At 40.5% G+C, this 21992-nt stretch overlaps 1 protein-coding gene and 1 pseudogene across 1 annotated transcript; one reads left to right on the forward strand and one right to left on the reverse strand.

Moving 5' to 3' along the window:
• Window positions 1–3620: 3620 nt before the first annotated feature.
• Window positions 3621–20953, reverse strand: mcts1 (MCTS1 re-initiation and release factor). Its single transcript, XM_048544758.1, has 6 exons — window positions 20819–20953; window positions 18116–18268; window positions 11667–11764; window positions 7908–8041; window positions 4214–4281; window positions 3621–3839 (listed from the first exon to the last, which is right to left on the reverse strand). The coding sequence occupies exons 1-6, from the start codon at window positions 20827–20829 to the stop codon at window positions 3758–3760; spliced, it is 546 nt and encodes a 181-aa protein (XP_048400715.1). The 5' UTR covers window positions 20830–20953; the 3' UTR covers window positions 3621–3757.
• On the forward strand, window positions 12703–12930 carry LOC125459080 (small nucleolar RNA U3; annotated as a pseudogene).
• Window positions 20954–21992: the final 1039 nt, after the last annotated feature.

Below are 21992 nucleotides of genomic sequence, written 5' to 3' on the forward strand. Positions count from 1 at the left end.
GAGGAACAGGGCAGGCCAGGCAGCATCAGAGGAGCAGGATAGCTGATGTTTCGGCTTGGGACTCTTCTTCAGAAAAAGCACATTTCTGAAGAAGGGTCCCAACTCAAAACGTCAGCTTTCCTGTTCCTCTGATGCTGCCTGGCCCTGCTGTGTTCCTCCATCTCCACACCTTGTTATCTCAGAATCCCAGGCCAAATGCTCTGGGAGTCAGGTGTTCAAAACCTATCTTGGAAGATAGTGAAATTTTAAGTCAATACAAATCTGGAATTAAAATCGAGTGTAGTGGCGATCACACAACCATCATCAGTTAGTGCAAAAAAAAACCCATTTGGTTCATTAATGTCCTTTGGTGAAGAAAATCTATCTTAATAACATACTGGGGCTCACACGAGACTCCATACCCTCAAGAATGTGGTTGACTCTGAACTACATTCTGAAATGAGCTAGCAAACCACTTGGTTGTATCAAACTGCTACAAAGGAAAGGAATTAAACAGACACTGAAGCAATCCATGTCCATAAACAGCAAGATCTGAACAATATTCAGGCTTGTGCTAATAAGTGGCAAGCAAAATCCAAACCAGGCAATGGTGAACTTCACCAAATGAGAATCTAACCATCACCCTTTGACATTCAATGACACCATTTTTGCTGAATTTCCACTATCAATGACCTCAGGATAGCCATTTGATTTCCCACAATCACATCCTTTGGATTACCATTGACCAGAAACTAAACTGGGTCGGCCCTTTATGTAATTTGGTTCCAAAAGCAGGACACAGGTGAGGAACTATATCATTGTTATTCACATTCTGTTCTCACCAGTCTGTCCACCAAGTGCAAGGCACATCAGATATGTCATCAAATAATTCTCCAGAAACCAGCAGTTCTTTGGTTGGCACCATCCACCACCTTCAGTTTTTATTCCAAAACTGATGCAAAGTGACAGCATTGTTTACCATCTCCAAGATGCACTGCAATAACTTACTAATTACCTCTGACAGGACCATCGAAACTGCAACTTCTACCAGCTAGAAACAAAAAGGGCATTACATGTGTAGCAACACCACTACCTACCCATTCTCCCTCCAAGCCACATCCCATCCTGACTTGGAACTATCACTAGGCCAAATCCTGTGCTAATAGCTCTGTGGATGTCCATACACACTAAAGACTGTAGCAGCTCAAGGCAGCAGATCACAAACACTTTCTCTAGCACAATTAGGAATAGACAATAAATACCAGTTTAACCAGTGATGCCTGCATGTCATGGACAAATTAAAATAAAAAGGCTATTCAAACTTTGTGATGTCCTAGAACAATTAACCAGGATAGAAGTAACATTGTGTGATAAGACTGTTCATTCAGAATTATTCCAGACTTGAAATTTTCAGCTGTGAAGAAGTGTCACTGGACTCAAAACATTAACTCTGCTTTCTCTCCACAGATGCTGCCAGACCTGCTTAGTTTCTCTTGCAATTTCTGTTTTTCTTACACCAGTCCGGTCTGCTTTGTTTGAACCGATACCTTGAGGACTGACTTCCAATTTTTTATTCCATTTTAACCTTATTAATAATAACATTCCCACATTCCAGTGTCACCTTTAGAAGAAATCATTAATATGCATTAAAAAATGCCTTAATGTTTCCCTTTTTGGTGTCAAAAAACATTTAGGATCTTCTTTTCATTGAACACAATTTAGATCTAGCAAAACAATTCTTAATGAAAAACAGTTCCCTGAGGTCTTGCTTAGGTCATAAACATGGTTTCTATAATTTGCCTTATACCTCTCTGGTGCTTTAAGGAACTTGCCAAAAGCTTTTCCTGCACATCTCATGACATTGACATCCCTTCTTTCACTGAACTCTTCTAGAAAATTAGCTCTGAAGTCCTCTGAGTGAGGAGGCCTGTCTTCAGATCTCACCTGTTCTAAAGGTGTGCAATAATGTCTGAGCAAATTGAATGAAATACCTTTGCAGAAAACATTATTGAAGTCAGGTTAGGGATCAGCCATTCAAGACAGTGATTATGGAGGAATTTCTTCTCTGAGGATGGTTAATCTATGGAATTCTTTAAGAAAATTCAAGGTTGATAAAGATCTTCTAAGGGAATCAAGAATTTTGAAGGAAAAGTCAAAAAGCATTGTTGAGCATTATCAGATGAGCCATATCAGTGAATGGTGAGCAGACTACATGGGCCAAATGGCTTACTTCAGCTCCGAAGTCTTGTGGAATAACAAGGTACTTTTGCATCTTCACAAGTCAATCTGCGGCATCGTGCAGATAATCCAAATGTCTTCTCCTAACGCATGTCAACTCCTATTTTCCCATTACAATTGTGCTTACTGATCTGCATTGAATCCCGATGAGGCAACACATTTATTTTAAATTCACACACATTTTAAATTGTTCTGTTTGGATGCCATTGTGCCCTTGCATTCATTTCTGTGCTGCTTACATTCCAATTTATTTTAACTGTCCCAGGACCAGTGTCCATGACTTAAGATGTCCACATCATAAGCTGTTAAATTCTTTCCCTGAAACTTCACACCATGCCTTTCCTTAAAAAGGCACTCCTTCATGGTGCTGCTTTGCCCAAGATTTTTGCTCAGATCCCCATAGTAGTGTCATTGTATCAGATGATAGTTTACTACGTTCAAGATGCTACGTGTAAACAAGTTACTTACACTATTACACAGTGAATGATTTTCATTGTTATAAGGATGCAAAAAGATCCCACAAATAAAACATGCTGAAAGCACAGACGATACTTAAGAGAACAGAGCCGTCCATGGAACTCAAACAAGACTGGAAAAATATGACATTGTTTAATGATTCTGATGAAGACCCCAGATTCAGTATTAATATTGACAAATTGGTTCATCGCATTATTTTTAAATGAAGGCAGGAAGCAATAGTGAGAGCTACTGAATCATTCAGGGATAACTTTGTGCATTTAACATTGTGGCTTTACTGACAGCAAATGTACTGCAGCAACCAAAAGAATAACTCACCAGCATCTTCTCTCAGGCAAAAAATGCTGCCCCAGACAGTGACTTGCAATCCCCAATTACTACTTTCTATCTAACATTTCAATAAAACTATTATATAGCCAAGTTATGTTCACTCTGCTATTTTCTGAAGTATAGGTTATGACCAGAGGGACTCATCTAATCCCGTAAGCTTCAATATTGACAGGTTGTTGTTTCCCCCAAATACTTTTAAACGCTATGTTAAATATGTGGGTAAAATAACACCAGTGCACCTGGAGCAAGACATTTACAAGCATTGAAGAAAACCACTGAAGACTAAAAATGTAACAAGGCCTTCCAATTGTGGAATTACATTACGCAATGGTCTGTAAGTTTCTATAATAAGATAAACATTGTTCAATAAATACTGAAGATTGCGCAAAGAGAAATTAACTTTGCAATAATGTTGTACAAACCACTGTATAAACAAAAGGCAGCTCCACTGTGATACTTGATTTAACAGCAGTCAGATTATCAATAAATTCTTATTGTTTCTGTTGTGCATTCATAAATAATTACAAGTTCTTTTGTAATTTGGACACTTAAATAGGGAGGGTTGTATCCAGAAGCAATGAACAAAGTGTTATCCATTCCGCTGAAATGTTGGGTTTATTTGAAACAAAATAAAAAAAATACAACTCAAAATCCAACATTACAAATGTCTACATGTCTTGCAGTTGGTATATCCATTTCTCTTCCAACAGTTCTCACATCATTGGTATGTGCGTTATTTGTATGTCTTCATGTGCCAGAGACCATCATTTAAGTAATGCATGTTTTCAATTCCAATACCTTTATTGACTTGTTCACTGTGGAAACAACAAAAAGTATTTGACTGTTTGGATATGAACAAATGTATTTCTTTAATCTAATTTATTTTAAAATTAGAATAACTCTAGGTGATCCCAGCTTCTGTTTTGTTTCTTTTTTTAAAAAAGATTTTCCACATGTTTCAAGACAACAGGAGCACTCATTATTGTGTTCCACTTGACTTCTCACAGTCTGATTGAGACTACAATATACATCAAATCAAGGATACTTATTTTATGGGCCCATTATTACTCGGATATGGATCAAGACTTGCAAGCGTGTTTTGCTTTCATCTGCATCTGCATTTCCGCATGACTGCACAACTCAGTCCTCCTTAAACCAATAAAACAGCAAAATGTCAAGATGTATTTACATTTTATCTGCTGGCATCTTCATAACTCCCACAGAGAGGGCATGTTGCTTGCCCTCTGCTGTAATAGCCTTAAGAATGGTCAGTTAAGGAAGCTTCCAGCAACTGAGGAATAAAGCAAAGTACTTGCATTTGAACAGCAACTAAGAAAAGATAAATACTTGTCTTCTCATAGAAATATGAAACCTTCAAATATAACCACATGAAAATTTAATATTAAATTTCTATAATTCTAATAAAGGAATACTGAAGATTACTATAAACGTTCCCAATGGAAATGTTGTCAAACTGTGGAGGAACATGTGGCTTGACCAGGGAGGACAGGACAGAAAAATAATAAGGCAGAATGGATCATGTTTTACCAACATTGAAGATAAGAAGGTGTAACTACACTTATAGTATCAGTGGTAGGATGGCATTTATAACAGGAAGAATTGAAAGGTGCATTCAGGTGCTTTTTTGACTAAATGTTGATTTTGTTTTAGGGTTGAGTAATTTTTTTTACTCTTTTCAATAAAGAAAGACAATTTGTGTAACTGGGATAACAAAACACTTTATAAATTTTCTGAACTATGAAACTAAAAGAGGCTTATTGAGTTCACTATCCGATACACTAATGTCCTTATCTGGTCTGGCCTACGTTTCACTCCAGACCTGTAGAAAAGTAGTTGATTACTAACTGTCCAATGAAATGGCATTACACGCCATTCAGTTGTACCAAACTGCTAAAAAGATAAAACACACAGACCACATGGCATCGACCTAAGGACTAGAATCAATAATGGAAAGCCATGTCCACCTTGCAAGTTCCTCCATGCCAATATTGCCAAAACTGGAACAGCAGTCTGACAGACATTCAAAGTAACAGCCTGACATTGTAATCTTCAGGAAAGCCTACCTGACAAACAATTCCCAGATTTCAACATCACCTTCAATGGGTATGCCCATGTCCAAGTGGCAAGAAAGACATAGGAGGTGGCTGCAGTACAATGGTATAGTCAGAAAGCAGCCGTCGTCGGAGACAGTCAGGAGCCGCTCAGCTCCTGATCTCATTACATCCTTGCTTCAAACATGGACAAAACAGTTGAATTCTAGAGGTGAGGTGAGAGTGACAGCCTTTGACATCAATGATGCATTCAACCAAGTGTGGCATCAAGGATCGCTAGCAAAGCTGGAATCAATGGGTATCAGGGGGCAAACTCTCCAGTAGTCAAGTCATACCTGACATATGGGAAGACAGTCATGGTTGTTGAAGATCAGTCATCTCAGCTCCAGGCTATCTCTGCAGGAGTTCCTCAGGGTAGTGTCCTAGGCCCAACCATCTTTAGCTGCTTCATCAATGACCTTTCCTCTATCAGAAGGTCAGAACTGGGGATGTTTGCCAATGCTCAGCACCATTCGTGACTCCAAAGTTACTGAAGCAGTACACATTCACATGCAACAAGATCAGGACAATATCCAGGCTCGGGGTGACAAGTGCTAAGTGACATTCGAGCCACACAAATGTTAGGCTATGACCATCACCAATAAGAGACAATATAACTACTACCCCTTGACATTCAATGGTGTTGCCATTATTGAATCCCCCACTGTAAACATCCTGGGAGTTATTGACCAAGAACTCAACAGGACTAGCCACTGTGTTGATTTGGTGAGAACAGCAGGCCAGAAGTTAGGAATACTGTGGCAAGTAACTCACCTCCTGACTCCTTAAAGCCTGTCCACCATTTACAAAGGCACAAGTCAGGAGTGTGACAGAATACTCCCCACTTGCCTGGATGAGTGCAGCCCCAACAATACTCCAGGACAAAGCAGCCCGCTTGTTTGGCACTAACATCCACAAGCATCCAATCCCTCCACCACCCATGTTCAGTAGCAGTGATGTGTACTGCAGAAATTCAAAGATCCTCAGACAGCACCTTCCAAGCCCGCGACCACTTCCAACTAGATGGACATGGACAGCAGACATATGGGAGCACCACCGACCTCCAAATTCCCCTCCAGGTGCCCACCATCCTGACTTGGAAATATATCACCGTTCCTTCACTTTCACTGGGTCAAAATCCTGGAATTCCCTCCCTAAGGGCATTGTGGGTCAACCCACAGCAGGAGGAATGCAGCAGTTCAAGAAGGAAGCTCACTACCATCTTCTCAAGGGCAACTAGGGATGGGCAAGCCAGCGACGCGCATATCCCCCATGCTGAACAACATCTGAAAAAAAAGCATGGGGGGGCAGGGTGCAAAATGTTCTTTGGGTAGTGGACTTCAATGTCCATTGCCAACAGGCTCAGCAGCCTCACTGATGACTGAAAGGCTGAGTCCTAAAAGGCAAACCTGCCGGACTGGTTCTGAAGCCGACCGTGACGGAACTATTGAAAGGGAAAAACAGTCAACTTCACTTCACCTGTTGCAGTTATGTCAGATCCAGCAACTTAAAATGGAGCAGTCTGAGACATTGGCAGCCTTCAGCAGCAGCAGAATCTTTATTCAGTCACATTACATAATGTAATAGCCCAGTATATCCCTCAGTACCATTTCCAACAATCCATAAGATTAACCCTTGTTCAATGGAGGATGCCGGAGAGTACACCAGGAGTAGCACTAGGCATACATAAAATGACATGTCAGCCTGATGGGAGCGATTACAGACTACTTGCATGTCAAAGACAGAAGGCAGCAAATGACAGAGAGAGATAAGTGATTCTACAACTAACTGATCAGGCCTGAATGACGGTGGACAATTAAACAACTAACAAAGAGAGGAGGAACCACCACATATATTTCTGTCCTCAACGATGTGGGAGTCCAGCACATCAGTACAAAGTACAAGGGTGAAGCCTATCTATTGGTGCTCAAGCAGAAGTGCCAAGTGGATGATCCAGCTCAGCTTTGAGTTGTCCAGAATTATATATGTCAGTCTGTCTATTTGATTCATCCTGTGCCAGGAGAAAATGGCTGAATGCTCTGAATGCTGAAACAGCCCTGACAACATACCACCTATAACATTCAAGACTTATACTCCAAATTTAGCTATGCTTCAGCTAAGCTGTTCCAATATAGCTGCGACTCTGACATCTTCCCAATATTACACAAAGTTGCCCAGCTATGTCCAATCCATAAAATAAATGATAAATCCACTGTAGCCAAATATGACCCTATCAGGCCACTTAGATGGGCAATAAGTGCTTGCCTGACCCACATGCGAAGAATATTTTCAAAAAAAAAAGCTTATTTGACTTCAGTCAGGACAGCAGTAGGATGACTAAAACTAGCTACAGTTCTTCTGGGATGAAAAAGAAAAATCAGGTGAGGACAGAGTTGGCTGCTGTGTTTTGTCCACCAAATTAAATATACTTAGTCAACTCTCATGCTCAAGCTTAAGACATAAATAATGTTAACTTAAGTGCAGTAGTGGATGGCTGACTGCCCTTTCAAGGATGAAGGCGCTCAAGAGAGAGTAGGGGATATAAAAAACACATTAGGAGCCCTTAAAAATGTGCTAAACAACAGTGTGCGAATGACAAGAAATCTGACCAAATTTGTATCGACTTCAAGAACTACTATGTAAATGCATTAAATTACAAATTGCACTGATGAGCTAATAAAACAATTCATTGTACAAAACATCCTTATAACTAGAACTCCCGTAAATAAAAATACTTTTTGGTTTCACACAGATGAGTCTCATCAAGGATACAACTATAGTGTCAGTGTCGGCTGGATTTAGCTTAGCTCCAGGGGAAGTTAGTCCAGGACACATAATATTGGCCCCACTAAGCACAAACTTGATGGCCCCTTTATCAACCTGTTGATGTGGCAAGATAGAAGGATCTGTGATGAAGAATTGGGAAATCATTAATGTTAAAGTTATACCAATTATTTCAAATAAAACATTTTCATTATAAAATACATGTCTCAAGTCATGTTTGTACATAAATTGCAATTAAGATTAATAACGCTCAAGGTCCACTATAAACTCATTCCAAAAGTAAACTCCTACAGTCAAATCCTTTCCATTTGCCTCCACCCATCCTGATTTTAGGAAATTGTCCAACTGGCCATTTTTCATTCCTTTGAATATTGAGTGTGCCTGCACGATGCTGCCGCAGAACAGTGGTGGCACTACAGCTCAGGTTTACCCTGCTCACATCCAACATTCACATTTGTACTGCTTCCCAGGTGTTTCAGGCTAGCAGTGAGGAGGAACCACCTTGAAAGTGTACATTTTAGTGTGTACTGGTATAGTTTTCTGAGATTTTATTTGAGTGTCATTTGTTTGAGAGGCATATCTACTTAGGTTACTGCACCTGGTTTCATCTGATTTGATTTGATTTATTGTTTACACATGTACCAAAATACAATGAAAAAGGCTTGTTTTGCAGGCTATCCAGGTATAAACAAGTATACCGGGGTATTCAAACAAAATGCAAAATACAGTGTTACAGCTACAGAGGAGGTGCAGAGAAAGATCAACTGATGTGATGGGAGAGATTTGACCAAAAACAAAAAGAGCCATTGTTTTGCGCAACACAAAGCTGTCACACATCAGATCAATGAAGAAACAACAAACTGACAAGTAAAACAATCTTTTTTCAAAATTTGCATTAGCTTTGCCCAATTCATAAAGCATTGACCTGGGTAGGAAGGGCATGTGTTTAAACTACACATCAAGGCAGAAGTATTTAACCTCAGGAGACAGTAAGGACTGCAGATGCTGGAAGTCGAAATGTGGAGCTGAAAAAGCACAACAGGTCAGATAGCATCCATGGAACAGGAAAGTCAATGTTTTGGGCCGAATTCTGAATTATAATGTATGTACAAGCCTACCGAATATGCTTTTCCAGCTCCACATTTATTATTTAACCTCAGCTGATCTTCTGCTGTAATGTTGAGACTTATGCTAAGTTATATGCGATATTGTTTCGATGAGCTGCAAAAGAGACTTTTGCCAGCAAAAATTATCTAAAAAAGTCAGGAAATAAAATAGAAGAATATTGAGCTTGTCATCAGGTTATATGATTTCTGTTGATGTACGAAAGAGTCAAATTTACAAGGCCACTTCACAAGGCTTTCTCTGTAACTCTGGCAGAAGAGTTGGAAAAAGGGATTTAACTGAATATGCCATGTCTTATTCTGAACTAGGATGTCTCCATGTCTTTTTAGTGTACAGAGCCCATAAAATGGGACCACCTACAACCCTAATCCAGAAGAGACCGACCGTACCTGTGGAGGCTGGTATGTTCAGTGGGATGAGTGCAGCAGCTACTACAATAAATGCATGTGGATACAACCAACTGAAGAGCTTGGTCTAGTCAGAGGTCCAAGGAATGAGGTCCCCGAATCCTTTAAGGAATTAAATTTTTCTTCAAATTTCATAATGGCTGTCTCACCTTCAGCGTGTCGTCTGGGAAAGGTTTCAGCAGGCAGATAACCAAAGACAACACATCCTACCCCAAACCCCACACACCAGGCTTTGGCATCATATGGGTGGCAACCACACACAGCCCACTGTCAGATACAAACAGCCTCCATTCACATCTATTCATTCCTTTTACCTGCACATCTGTCTGTCCAACTGGTTTCCTCTCTCTTCGGACTCTTATACCCAAGGCACTTTCTCCATAAATATCAACTTTTTCCCCTAGTTATCAACTCTGAGAAAGGGGCACGGGACCTGAAACATCAACTGATTTCTCTCCACAGATTCTGCCAGATCTGCTGAGCCTTTTTCTGGCAATTTCTGTTTTTGTTTCTGATGCTGGAAATCTGCAGTTCTATTGGTTTTTTATTATGTGTGTGTTTCTGGGTCCAGAATTATAAGACATAGGGTAGTCTTACAGTCCCATAATTCTAGACTCAAAAAATGTTATGGGTATATTTGGTTATTGGACTGAAATCATTTTTTAAATTTGTGATTTAATTAATGTTATTTAAAATACTTGATCGACACTGACTTTTACGTTTTTATAGATTTCTGTCAACAACAGAAATTAATTTGCTAGTATCTTGTAACTGAGGCACATGATCAGTATTCTGGAGAAAACAATTCAAAAATTTTCCATTCGCAACAAATACTAATGCTTCAGCTTTTGTGTTCTCCATTCTTCAATAAATATTGATAATGGTCAAGTTCCTTCCAGACTTTAAAAGCCAATATGGTGCTGATAAATCTGGAAAACAGACTTCCCAGTATCTTTGCAGGTTGATTTCATACTTAGTCAGGCATGATACTTACTGTAAATATGATTTGTGATCTGCAAACAGCAGCACAATTAAATGACAAGTACTGATCTGAGAACAAAATGTCAGGTGTGATGCACGGACGGTCGACTATACCTTGTCATCTACCAAGCAATGATGACATTCTGTGCACATGTATAACCATGCTTGATCAGAGGCAACTGTGACATCACTGAAACGGGAGTATTTTGAACTATGTAGATATCCATCTTCAGAAGTGGCTCCACTGTGCCCATATTGACAAAGCCATGATTGGTACATTTGCCAGGCACAGTATTTTGAGACAAACATGAGGGGCAAAACTATTTGCTCTTGACCTCACAATCTGCCAGGTGCAAATGCATCTGTCCATGACAGCACTGGACTGCTGAACAGCTCCTTTAGAAATTAAGTCCCAATTTCATGTTGAGGATATTCCGCATTGTGTGGTGCAACATCTAGCATCTGAAAAGTGAGAAAACACAAGGCATTGTGGGCCACCCTTTTGCTTACGAATTACAAGGGGAGTAACTATAGCTCAATGTACTTCAGGAGAGCATTTGAGGAACTGCACCAGGTATGCCTAAAATAAGTTTTCAACAGTCCAGCTTCTATACAGCACTACACGTATCTATGGCGAGCAGAAGCAGCATGCTGTGGACACAGCTGAATTAACAAAGCAGAACAAGGCTTTGCTGTCGTATCACATACTCCGTTATGAATGGGGGTGAACAGTTAAACAGCTAACAGGAGGATGCTTCACAAATATCCCTATCTCGACAATGGTGTCCAACACAACAGTGAAAAAGGCAAGGTCGAACAGTGTGCAACCATCTTCAGTCAGAAGTTCTAAGGGGATGGTTCATTTCAGCCTCATCCTGAGGTCTGCAGCCTCAAAGATGCCAGGCTTGAGCCAATTAGACTCTCTCCATCCGATTCCAAGGAGTGACTGATGAACTCAAACCTAGACTTATGACTTGACACCCAAGTCAGAATTCTTCTTCAGGTGTAACCCAGGAATAAAATTGTACTAACTCATTCCATAAAGTTCTTTAGAAAGGACTGCACTTCTTAAATCAATTTTGTAAAAACTTAAAGAAAAAAGTAGCATGCGTTCTTTCACAGTGAACATACAGCTCTGGCTACTACAAAAACATGAGGAATATAGCAACATTTGCCAAAGTAAACATTCAGGAGTTTACAGTTCTCCAAATACACACAACAGCAATAAACCTACATTTGTGAAGTAATCGTAAGGTGGGGTAAAAAGGTCCCTCTCTTTGTCTGAAGAATAGCAGTTCTCCATTGACAGTCAGGATCTCTATATGTTCATGGCTGAAAACAGAATAGAAAGAACAAAAATCATGATTAAGTCATAAAAATCATGTTCGGATTAAAAACAAAAAACCAGATTATTCAAAACATTCTGCAGTTTGGACATGATTTTCCATTACAAAAAGGAGTTGAAATTCTTGGAAAAAGATTTAACATAAATAAACATCATAATGGAATTTTCTAAGTGAATTACTGTGCATCTAGTTTTGAATCCCCAAATACAACACAAATCTAATTTGAGAAGTGGAATGATTTTTCTCATGTAGGCAGCCATTCTACATCAACAAATCATAACAATGCAAGATAGATTTAGATTTTGTTGTCACGTACTCAAATACAAGAATACGAGAGTACAGTGTAAGTGTAAGTGTATAGTTATATGCTCTCATGCCATCTTAATACAGAAAAGACAGAATTAAAAACAGAAGCGGAAATAAAAGAAACATCCAAAAGGATTCGTCCAGATCACTCCCCCACTTCCACAAGTCCTCAATGCCAGAAAAATAAAGCCACAAAGTTCATCCCTCAGTGTGAGAGCACACAGGTGCCCTGGGTCCACGCACATCATTGCGGTCAGAACACGGCCACCAAGTACCCAGACCCAGCCATTGCCTGGAGTTGTGCTACTAACGCTACAACTGTGCCACCATTCTTTGGTACCATCTTGCCTCCATCAACGTCATCACTGCCATCTGCCTGAAGTTGCCGGGTCCTGAACCGGGCTCAAACTCAACACTGAACCCGCCACGCTGAAGTAGCTGGTGCCTCATTCTGGCTTAGGTTGCTGCCATTGCCGCCTCCTGGGAACTCCATTTCAAAGGAACCCGCTAATGCCAAGACCTGGGAAGGAACCGCTCCTGCTGCTGCCGACATTCCAGGAAATAGGACCGCTCCCGCCACTGCATTTTTTGGTGGTGTAAAGAAAGAATATTGACCCGGTCATTATACTCTTAGCAATCAGTTCTATAGTCTTCTTCCAAGAGAAACTGGTTTCTAGAATGTTTCATTTCACAAACCACAAGGAAGATTTATAGTGTTCTCTTCTGAGCAGGAGGCGGATATTAACAGTGTTGCTTTTAGTTACAGCTCTTGGCCATTGATGAGCGTTCCTGTCATGTTTTTTTTAAAAACGGAGAGAAGTGGAGGAAGAGAACATTATGACAGCTTTCTATTTTTGTCTCCCTAGTGTTGCGGGATTATCAATGGCACCTGGCCCTCTGGAAGAAGGCAGGCATCAATCATGGGCTAAAATCCCAGCTCAAGAATCATACCTTCAGTAATTCAGCAATCTATCATTGCTATAATCTAGACTGATAATCACAATGAGAATCAAAACCTCAATCTCTTGATCCAAAGATCACAATGCTACCTACTAAACTAAGTTGACACAGCTGGGAATCTTTTAAAGTTCATTACAACTTCTTTCTGAGGATTTGTCATTTAATTATGAATTGTGAATACAGATTCTGTCATTTTATGTGACAAAACTAGGCATAAACCTAGATCGTGTCATTTCAATTCCACCTTTGTGTGAAACCACGATGCAAGATTGCTTTCCTTCCTCTCCTTCTGACACCATCTCCCACTGTGAAAAAATGCCATGGACACGGATAGTCATTGCAACTTAACACAAACAGTACTTTTTTTTTTTATAAAGTGCCTTCTCACAAGTCTTGTACTCATCATTACTAAAAACATTAGTATTTGGCAATACATGTCTACTTTGAATACCACTATATAAAATGTACTCTCACTATGCGTGGTCAATAAGTTTTGCAACTGATTAGTTGCATATCACGATTTTGTTTTCACCCAACCTTGCGAAACACACTTTCTAGTTGAAGACCGCTAGTTAGGGGTCATGATTGGGAATTCTAGCTTATTTTCCTTTCTTCTGCCCAGAAGATGTGAATAGCAGCATCCCAATTGATGCACAGGCTGGGCACAACAAGGATCAGGGGTCACATGATGAGAACCCCCTTCTTTTCCTTCTTGAGGCCATAAATTCTATTAAGTAGTAGGCAGATTCAAATCTATAATGTTGTCACTCAGCTTTCAATAAAGTGTAACAGTGGGAGAGAAGAATATGCCTCCTTAATCTGAGTAGTACAACAAAACATTTTATCCTTGCAAACATTGTATCTGAAGAGCTCTTTGAGCTATATCAGATTAAAATAAAGTAGTGATTGTTACACATACATACTTTGTGCCCAAGTTACTTAAAGTGGTGCATTAAGACTATTACATAACACTGACGCACTCTAGCTTAAATGCCAAATTTGAATCTCTGGAAGAGATTCCAAGATCAAGTCACATCTGAAGCACAGTATGCATGTTCAAGGTTTAACAGGACAATCTCAAAAAATTGAGGCAGAGAACAGCAGCAATAGCAATTCCTAATGTCAGGCTGACCAGGACAAATGACTTTGAGAAGTATATATCTTTAGACTCAAAAAAAAAGGACATCTCAAAGAGGACCCAAAAGAAGTATAACAGGTAGAGGACACTGATGCTATGGTAGCATGACCAAAGAATTAACTTATGTTCAAAATCAGCAATTTTCTCCTTACACAATGTGTAATCACTGTTTCATAAATAGAAAACTAAGTGGGAATGGTGGGGGGAGAATATTGACAATATTTAAAGCAACATCTACAAGAAGAAACATGATTCATTGGTGTTCCAAAAGAGGGAAAGCAAACAGAAGACTGGGTCTCCCTCATTTGAATTTATCTTGTGATCTCGTAATATTCCTTTCAATAAAGTAGTACTAAAATGCTTAGTTTCCAGACACTAATTTAAATACCAAACATGTTAACCATCAAATTTATAAATGTGAAAATGATTCTGTGGAATGATAAAACCAACTATTACAAAACAAAGATTTTGACTTAGCAGCATCAATAGTCTGGATAGATATGAAAAACGGACTTCAAAACAAAAAAAAAGCGAAGGAAGAAAGGAACTACAAGTGTTTTATTTAGAGTGCAACAAGTAAATATTTACAATAAATTACATTAAAAAGAATGAAGAAAGAACCAGCAAAAGAAATATTTAGAAGCAATTCCAAAGAACAGAATTATTCTGCAATTGTGCAGTACAGACCCAGTCCTCAACCACTCCTCACACATGACATCATCCCCAGGATTATTCTCGTAAAGGCACGCAGTATATGAAACAAGTAAATGAGCTTGTGGTACAGATTGAAATTGGACGGGCATCACAGACACATGACTACAAGAGGATCAGAATGGAGAACTAAATATCCAAGGTCACATCTTGTCAAAAGGACAGCCAGATGGGCAGAAAGGGTGGAGACGACTTGTTATAAGAAATGAAATTAAATCACTAGCAAGAAGTGATATAGAGTTGGAAGGTACAAAAACAGAAGTTGCTGGAAAAGTTCAGCAGGTCTGGCAGCAGAGTTCATGTTTCGAGTCCAGTGACACTTTCTCAGAACTTTGAATTTTTTCTTCACAGATGCTGCCAGACCTGCTGAGTTTTTCCAGCAATTTCTGTTTTTGTTCCTGATTTACAGCATCCGCAGTTCTTTTAGTTTTTATAGATTTGGAAAGTGTTGAATCTGTGTGGGTAAAGCTGAGTGACCGCAAAGAATGATCGAACTTGATGGGAGATGTGTACAGGTCTCTTAGCAGTAGTCAGGATATAGGGAAGAAAATAAGTCAGGAGATGGAAAAAGCACGTAAGAAAGACACTATTGCAATAAGCATGGGGGTTCGAGTATGCTGGAGGACTGGGAAAGTGAGGTACGTAGTGGATCTCAAGTAAAAGAATTCGTAGAATGTCTATGAGATTTTTTTTGGAGCAGCTTATGATACAGCCCACTAGGGAACAGGCATTTCTGATTTGGTGATGTGTAATGATGCAGACTTATCAGAAAGCTTAAGGTAGAGAAACCTCAAGGAGGTAGTGACCATACTAAGATAACATTCACCCTGCAATGTGCGAGAGAGAGGCTGGAATCAGATGTAATGGTATTACAATTGAGTGAAGATAACTACAAAAGACATGAGGGAAGGGCTGGCCAGAGTTGTTTGGAAAGGAGGCCTAGCAGGGAAGACAGTCGAGCCCCTCCTACGTCATGCAATTACAACATATCACCTGGCCAGTATGTCTACTTTAATTCCTTAGTGCCTAGTTTGATTTTTAATAGTTTGGCTCTGGTCTTTTAGCTTGTAGCCTGTAAATTTTTCTCTTATTTACCTTCCGTCTTAAAGTAACTGATAAAAGATGGTCAAATTAGCAGTTATCACCAACAAATTAACTTACTGTTCACCTGGGATGTCATTCTTTTGTGCTGGGTCCCTAGGCTAATCAGTGGCAAACAGAATTTAATCTGGGTTAAGTGTGACGTGATGCATTCAGGTAGGTCAAATAAAGTAGAATACATGAAGAATGGTAGGATCCTGGGAAGCAACAAGGATCAGACAGATCGTGGCGTGTATCTCCACCAATCCCTTAAAATAGCAGGTCAGGTAGAGAAAGTGGTTAAGAAGGCATGTTGAATACTTGCCTTTATTAACCAAGCCATTGAATTTAGGAGCAGGGAGATTATGGTGGAACTTTGTAAAAGGTTGGTTAGTACACAGCTAGTGTTGTGTCCAGTTCTGAATCCGCATTTGTGGAGAAATGTGATTGTGATGCAGAGGGTACAAAGGAAATTTAGTTGCCTGGGCTGAAGAGTTTTAGTTATGTAGAGATTGGATAGACTGGTGTTGTTTTCCCTGGAGGAGAGGAAAATTGAGGGGACACATGTTTCAGGTGTATAAATCTAAGAGGAGCAGACTGGGCTGATAGGAAGGAATGTTCTCCTTGGTGGAGGGATCAATAAGCAAGGAGCACAGATTTATGGCAAAAAGCAGAAGGTTTAGAGAGCAATTTCTTTTTCACTCAGAGGAAGGCGAATGTCCAGAATTCATTGCCTCGAAAGGTACTGTTACGACAGGGAATGGCCAAACTGCTCTAAATAATTAAACTAAAACATAAGCCCAAATCTGCTATGACAGGACTGGAAGTTACCTTCTAATAATTACCCCTGAAACACCCAGAAAAGTGCGCCTTTCCCCACAAGAGAGAAATCCCTGAAATCTACTTTACAAGTAACAAGACAAAATTTATTTATTTAATCCAACAATGAACAAACTAACAAAATTGCTAACAAACCGACAATTTCCCCTTAGACTACTAACTACTCCCTAACTGGTCTAAATTCTACTAGAATGCTGTTTAAATAAAGACCAGTCCTGATAATATACACCCAATTAATAAGAAGCAATAAATTATAACAATCTCTCCAAGTTTGCACAGACTCTCTTCTAGAATATTGTCGTCTCCATTCTCTTCAGAAACGCCTTTCTTCTGTCAATTCTGCTGTAACTTCTCTTGTAAGGACTTTGGCTAAAATACCGTGGTAACTTTGATTAATTAGATAGGCTTTCTCCGAGAGCTGTATGGTATTAACTCTGGTAGGTGGCAGTTGGCTCTTCCCACTTTTCCAAATGCTCTCACCTTACATACCCACAATGACATAATCAAATTCATATGATAGGTTTCAGGTTGTCAACACCATCAGGTCTAAATTCAATTTGCTTTCTGTTTCTAAGTACTTTGTTTAAATTAATTGTCCGAATTCAAACTTCTCATCACAGCATCAGACATGACTGCCTTTTTGCCTGCTACCTGCAAGGCATTGTTTCTTTCTGATAACTTGTTTTATTTTTTGAGGCTGTCTGTACTGGCAACTTCAGCTGTCGATCACAGACATACATTTCAAAAATGTTTAAGCGCAGACAAAGCACAAATCTCTTAAAGGAACCACATATTTTAGCTTCCTGCCTTCACCTCACATTACTCTACACAACTTCGTAACAATGATTAAACCTTCTTAGCATGTGAAGCCCTCATAACATTCAAGATATAATTAGATGTGTACCTGCAATGTAAAAACATACACAGCTGTGTGCTAAATGGGATTAGAAGAATAGTTCGGTAGTTGTTTCTGACTGGCAGAGAATCAATGGGCCGAAAGACCTCTTGTTCTGTAGACCATAATGATTCTACGAACCATGAAAAATAGTATGGGAAATGACAGTGTTATTTGGAAGTCTTCCAGAAAAGGTGCATCTCAAACAGAAAATCATAAAGCATTTGAAGACAGTTAGTGTGTGTGATTGGAAATGGAATGGGTGGTACAACATAAACACTTTTACTGCAAGTATGAATTACTCAGGTAAACCTCTGGAGAAGAAATGGCACTTAAAGAGAAAAGAGCAACATCACTTAAATCACTGCTTACATTTGAATGCCAAGAAAATTCAAAGTAAATTATACCATTTTACTATTTTTACAGGGTCCTTCTTTGGCATGATTTGGTTCAACCATGGCTCAATTACAGGAAACTGTTCAACCAGCTGATTCTTAATGCCTTTAATAACAGATGTCTTCAGCTGGATGCAATTTGTAACATTTTCTTTTTCATCAAATCTGTTAAGATAGAACATAAGTGAATCAAGATCATTGTTGACATTTTCTAAAACACAATAGAAACACTCCACACAAATACCCTGGAGACCACATACACTGTTTCAAAATTATCCTCTTTCTTTTTGCATAGATGCCAACTTTGCTGGTGTTCATTTCCTCATTCCTCAACTACTATGCCAGAGTTAAACATGTCAGTAGGCATTTTGTCCAAAGAACACACCAGAGTTGAACCTTGTACGAGTTCTGAGGATAGGTCACTAGACATGAAATGTTAACTGATTTTTTTTTCCTTCACAGATGCGGCCACCTGCTAAGCTTTTCCAGCAACTTCTGTTTGTGAACCCTACACTACCCACACATTATTTGTGATCATCAGATGTTTTTTTTAAAAAAAATCACATGACCAATTCCACACAGTACCACATTAACAAGTTAATAAAATGTGAGGCTGGATGAACACAGCAGGCCAAGCAGCATCTCAGGAGCACAAAAGCTGACGTTTCGGGCCTAGACCCTTCATCAGAGATGGGGATGGGGAGCGGGAACTGGAATAAATAGGGAGAGAGGGGGAGGCGGACCGAAGATGGAGTGTAAAGAAGATAGGTGGAGAGAGTATAGGTGGGGAGGTAGGGAGGGGATAGGTCAGTCCAGGGAAGACGGACAGGTCAAGGAGGTGGGATGAGGTTAGTAGGTAGATGGGGGTGCGGCTTGGGGTGGGAGGAAGGGATGGGTGAGAGGAAGAACCGGTTAGGGAGGCAGAGACGGGTTGGACTGGTTTTGGGATGCAGTGGGTGGGTGGGTGGGTGGGAAGAGCTGGGCTGGTTGTGTGGTGCAGTGGGGGGAGGGGACGAACTGGGATGGTTTAGGGATGCAGTAGGGGAAGGGGAGATTTTGAAACTGGTGAAGTCCACATTGATACCATTAGGCTGCAGGGTTCCCAGGTGGAATATGAGTTGCTGTTCCTGCAACCTTCGGGTGGCATCATTGTGGCAGTGCGGGAGGCCCATGATGGACAAGTCATCTAGAGAATGGGAGGGGGAGTGGAAATGGTTTGCGACTGGGAGGTGCAGTTGTTCGTTGCGAACTGAGCGGAGGTGTTCTGCAAAGCGGTCCCCAAGCCCCAAGACCTCCGCTCAGTTCGCAAGAGGCTTGGGGACCGCTTTGCAGAACACCTCCGCTCAGTTCGCAAGAGGCTTGGGGACCGCTTTGCAGAACACCTCCGCTCAGTTCGCAACAAACAACTGCACCTCCCAGTCACAAACCATTTCCACTCCCCCTCCCATTCTCTAGATGACATGTCCATCATGGGCCTCCCGCACTGCCACAATGCCACCCGAAGGTTGCAGGAACAGCAACTCATATTCCGCTTGGGAACCCTGCAGCCATATGGTATCAACGTGGACTTCACCAGTTTCAAAATCTCCCCTTCCCCTACTGCATCCCTAAACCAGCCCAGTTCATCCCCTCCCCCCACTGCACCACACAACCAGCCCAGCTCTTCCCCCCCACCCACTGCATCCCAAAACCAGTCCAACCCGTCTCTGCCTCCCTAACCGGTTCTTCCTCTCACCCATCCCTTCCTCCCACCCCAAGCCGCACCCCCATCTACCTACTAACCTCATCCCACCTCCTTGACCTGTCCGTCTTCCCTGGACTGACCTATCCCCTCCCTACCTCCCCACCTATACTCACTCCACCTATCTTCTTTTCTCTCCATCTTCGGTCAGCCTCCCCCTCTCTCCCTATTTATTCCAGAACCCTCACCCCATCCCCCTCTCTGATGAAGGGTCTAGGCCCGAAACGTCAGCTTTTGTGCTCCTGAGATGCTGCTTGGCCTGCTATGTTCATCCAGCCTCACATTTTATTATCTTGGAATTCTCCAGCATCTGCAGTTCCCATTATCTCTGATACCACATTAACAAGTGTCATGTTACCAAGGCTGTCGTTAAGGGATGAACTGGAACTCAATGGTCTGCCGTACTTAAAATAAACTCAGCAACCCTTAAGAGCCATTCAGAAACACCGTTCTGATAAACTGGAAGCGATTTGAAAGGTTAGTTGCTCTCAAAACAGCTCCCGATGGACGTAGTGAGTATTTCACATTTTCTACTTCTACTTCTACTTCTGATTGACAGGCAACAACCACAGTATTTTGCTTCTGTAGATCTGTTCGAAATGGGGAGTCAAAAAACTTATAACGGTCTCGAGTTATTGAGTAAGTAATCCGGTCATGCAAAAGCTGTGGAACATCTTTACAGCTTGTAACTGACGAAAAGTATCTCCGTGTTTTTTTTTAAATTCTGAGAAGAGAGATATTGAACTCAGTAAAATCCTACACCAAAAGTCAAAAGGAGGAGGGCAGGGCTGAAATCCTGAACGTTACTTCAAGTCAACTGCATGAAATAAAGTGACACATTTATCGCAAGTGGGAAAACGATTACTAAAGCCAAGTGCAACGAACTGGAATTCAACCCAACAGACAGGAGGCATCTAAACATCACAAAACGATTAGTGCTGATTTTAAAAAAAAATTTGAAATGAAACACTCACTTCTTAAACATTGTACAACCTCGGCAGTTTCCAGCTCCACGAGGCCCAACAGGAAACACACCACTTTACGGCAAATCGCAACTACATAACAAATCACAGCAATTGCGGTAAACTGGATTATCCTTTGCGTCTGAAACAGTTGCAGCTGCAGAGGGCGGTAGAAGAGCGAATAATTCTCTAATTTATACAGAAAGTGAAATACGGCTTTTTAGAATCGCCATATAAAAACGACAAAGTGAACGAAACGTCCGTGTATAATTTTGTTTTCTATTCCACTCGTAATAGTCTTAGAGATAGTCGGTGCTGGAGAATCTGAGATAACCAGGTGTAGAGCTGGATGAACACAGCAGGACAAGCAGCATCACAGGAGGAGGAAAGCTGACGTTTCGATTCTAGACCCTTCTTCAGAAAGACGAAGGCTCGTAATAGTTCTAAACTGTTTCCGAGAAATGTCTGGACAACGCTGCTCCATACCTGCTGACCAGCCAATGGTCACAGTTGGTGTAAAACATCTGGTTGCCAAGACTAGAAAGTAAAAGAATCTAACATCTTCTTGCAATAGCATGATTTCTTATGCATTTCTAAAATTTCATTTCTCCAAAGCGTCATTCTTCGTGTGTGACTTAATATGTTCCTGTGCACGATTCTTGATAATCCTGTCATGTCTAGTGCTTAATGTGCCACAGAAAGTGTGTCCCTCTTCCATACATCAATCTTCCTGACATTATATCATAGATTTCTCATTGAATCATAAATCTTCGAGAGCATACCTTGTCTTTTCCTTCATGTGTCATGGGAAAGAGTGTAATCTTCATCAAAACACTGATCTTCATGAATGATACCACACTGAGTTCCTCACCTTTTGCACCTATTTTCCACGTGTGAAAATAGCTTCTGATCCAAAACGTTCTTTGTGTGACAACATTTGGTCATCTTACCATTTCAATACAAGGCCATAAAGGAGGAGGAGCAGAAGTAAACATTTCAGCTTATTGAGTCTACTCCATTCAATGAGATCATTCCTGATATTCAATACCTGAAATTCGAAATTCCACTTTCTACAGATTTACTGGCCCTTGAGAAGAAATTCCTCATTGCCCATGGTATGAATGGGCAACCCCTTACTTTGAGGTAATGTCCTCTGGTCCTACACTCTCACATGGGGAAAGAACGT

This window comes from Stegostoma tigrinum, chromosome 15 (assembly GCF_030684315.1).
Source record: "Stegostoma tigrinum isolate sSteTig4 chromosome 15, sSteTig4.hap1, whole genome shotgun sequence".
NCBI lineage: Eukaryota > Metazoa > Chordata > Chondrichthyes > Orectolobiformes > Stegostomatidae > Stegostoma > Stegostoma tigrinum.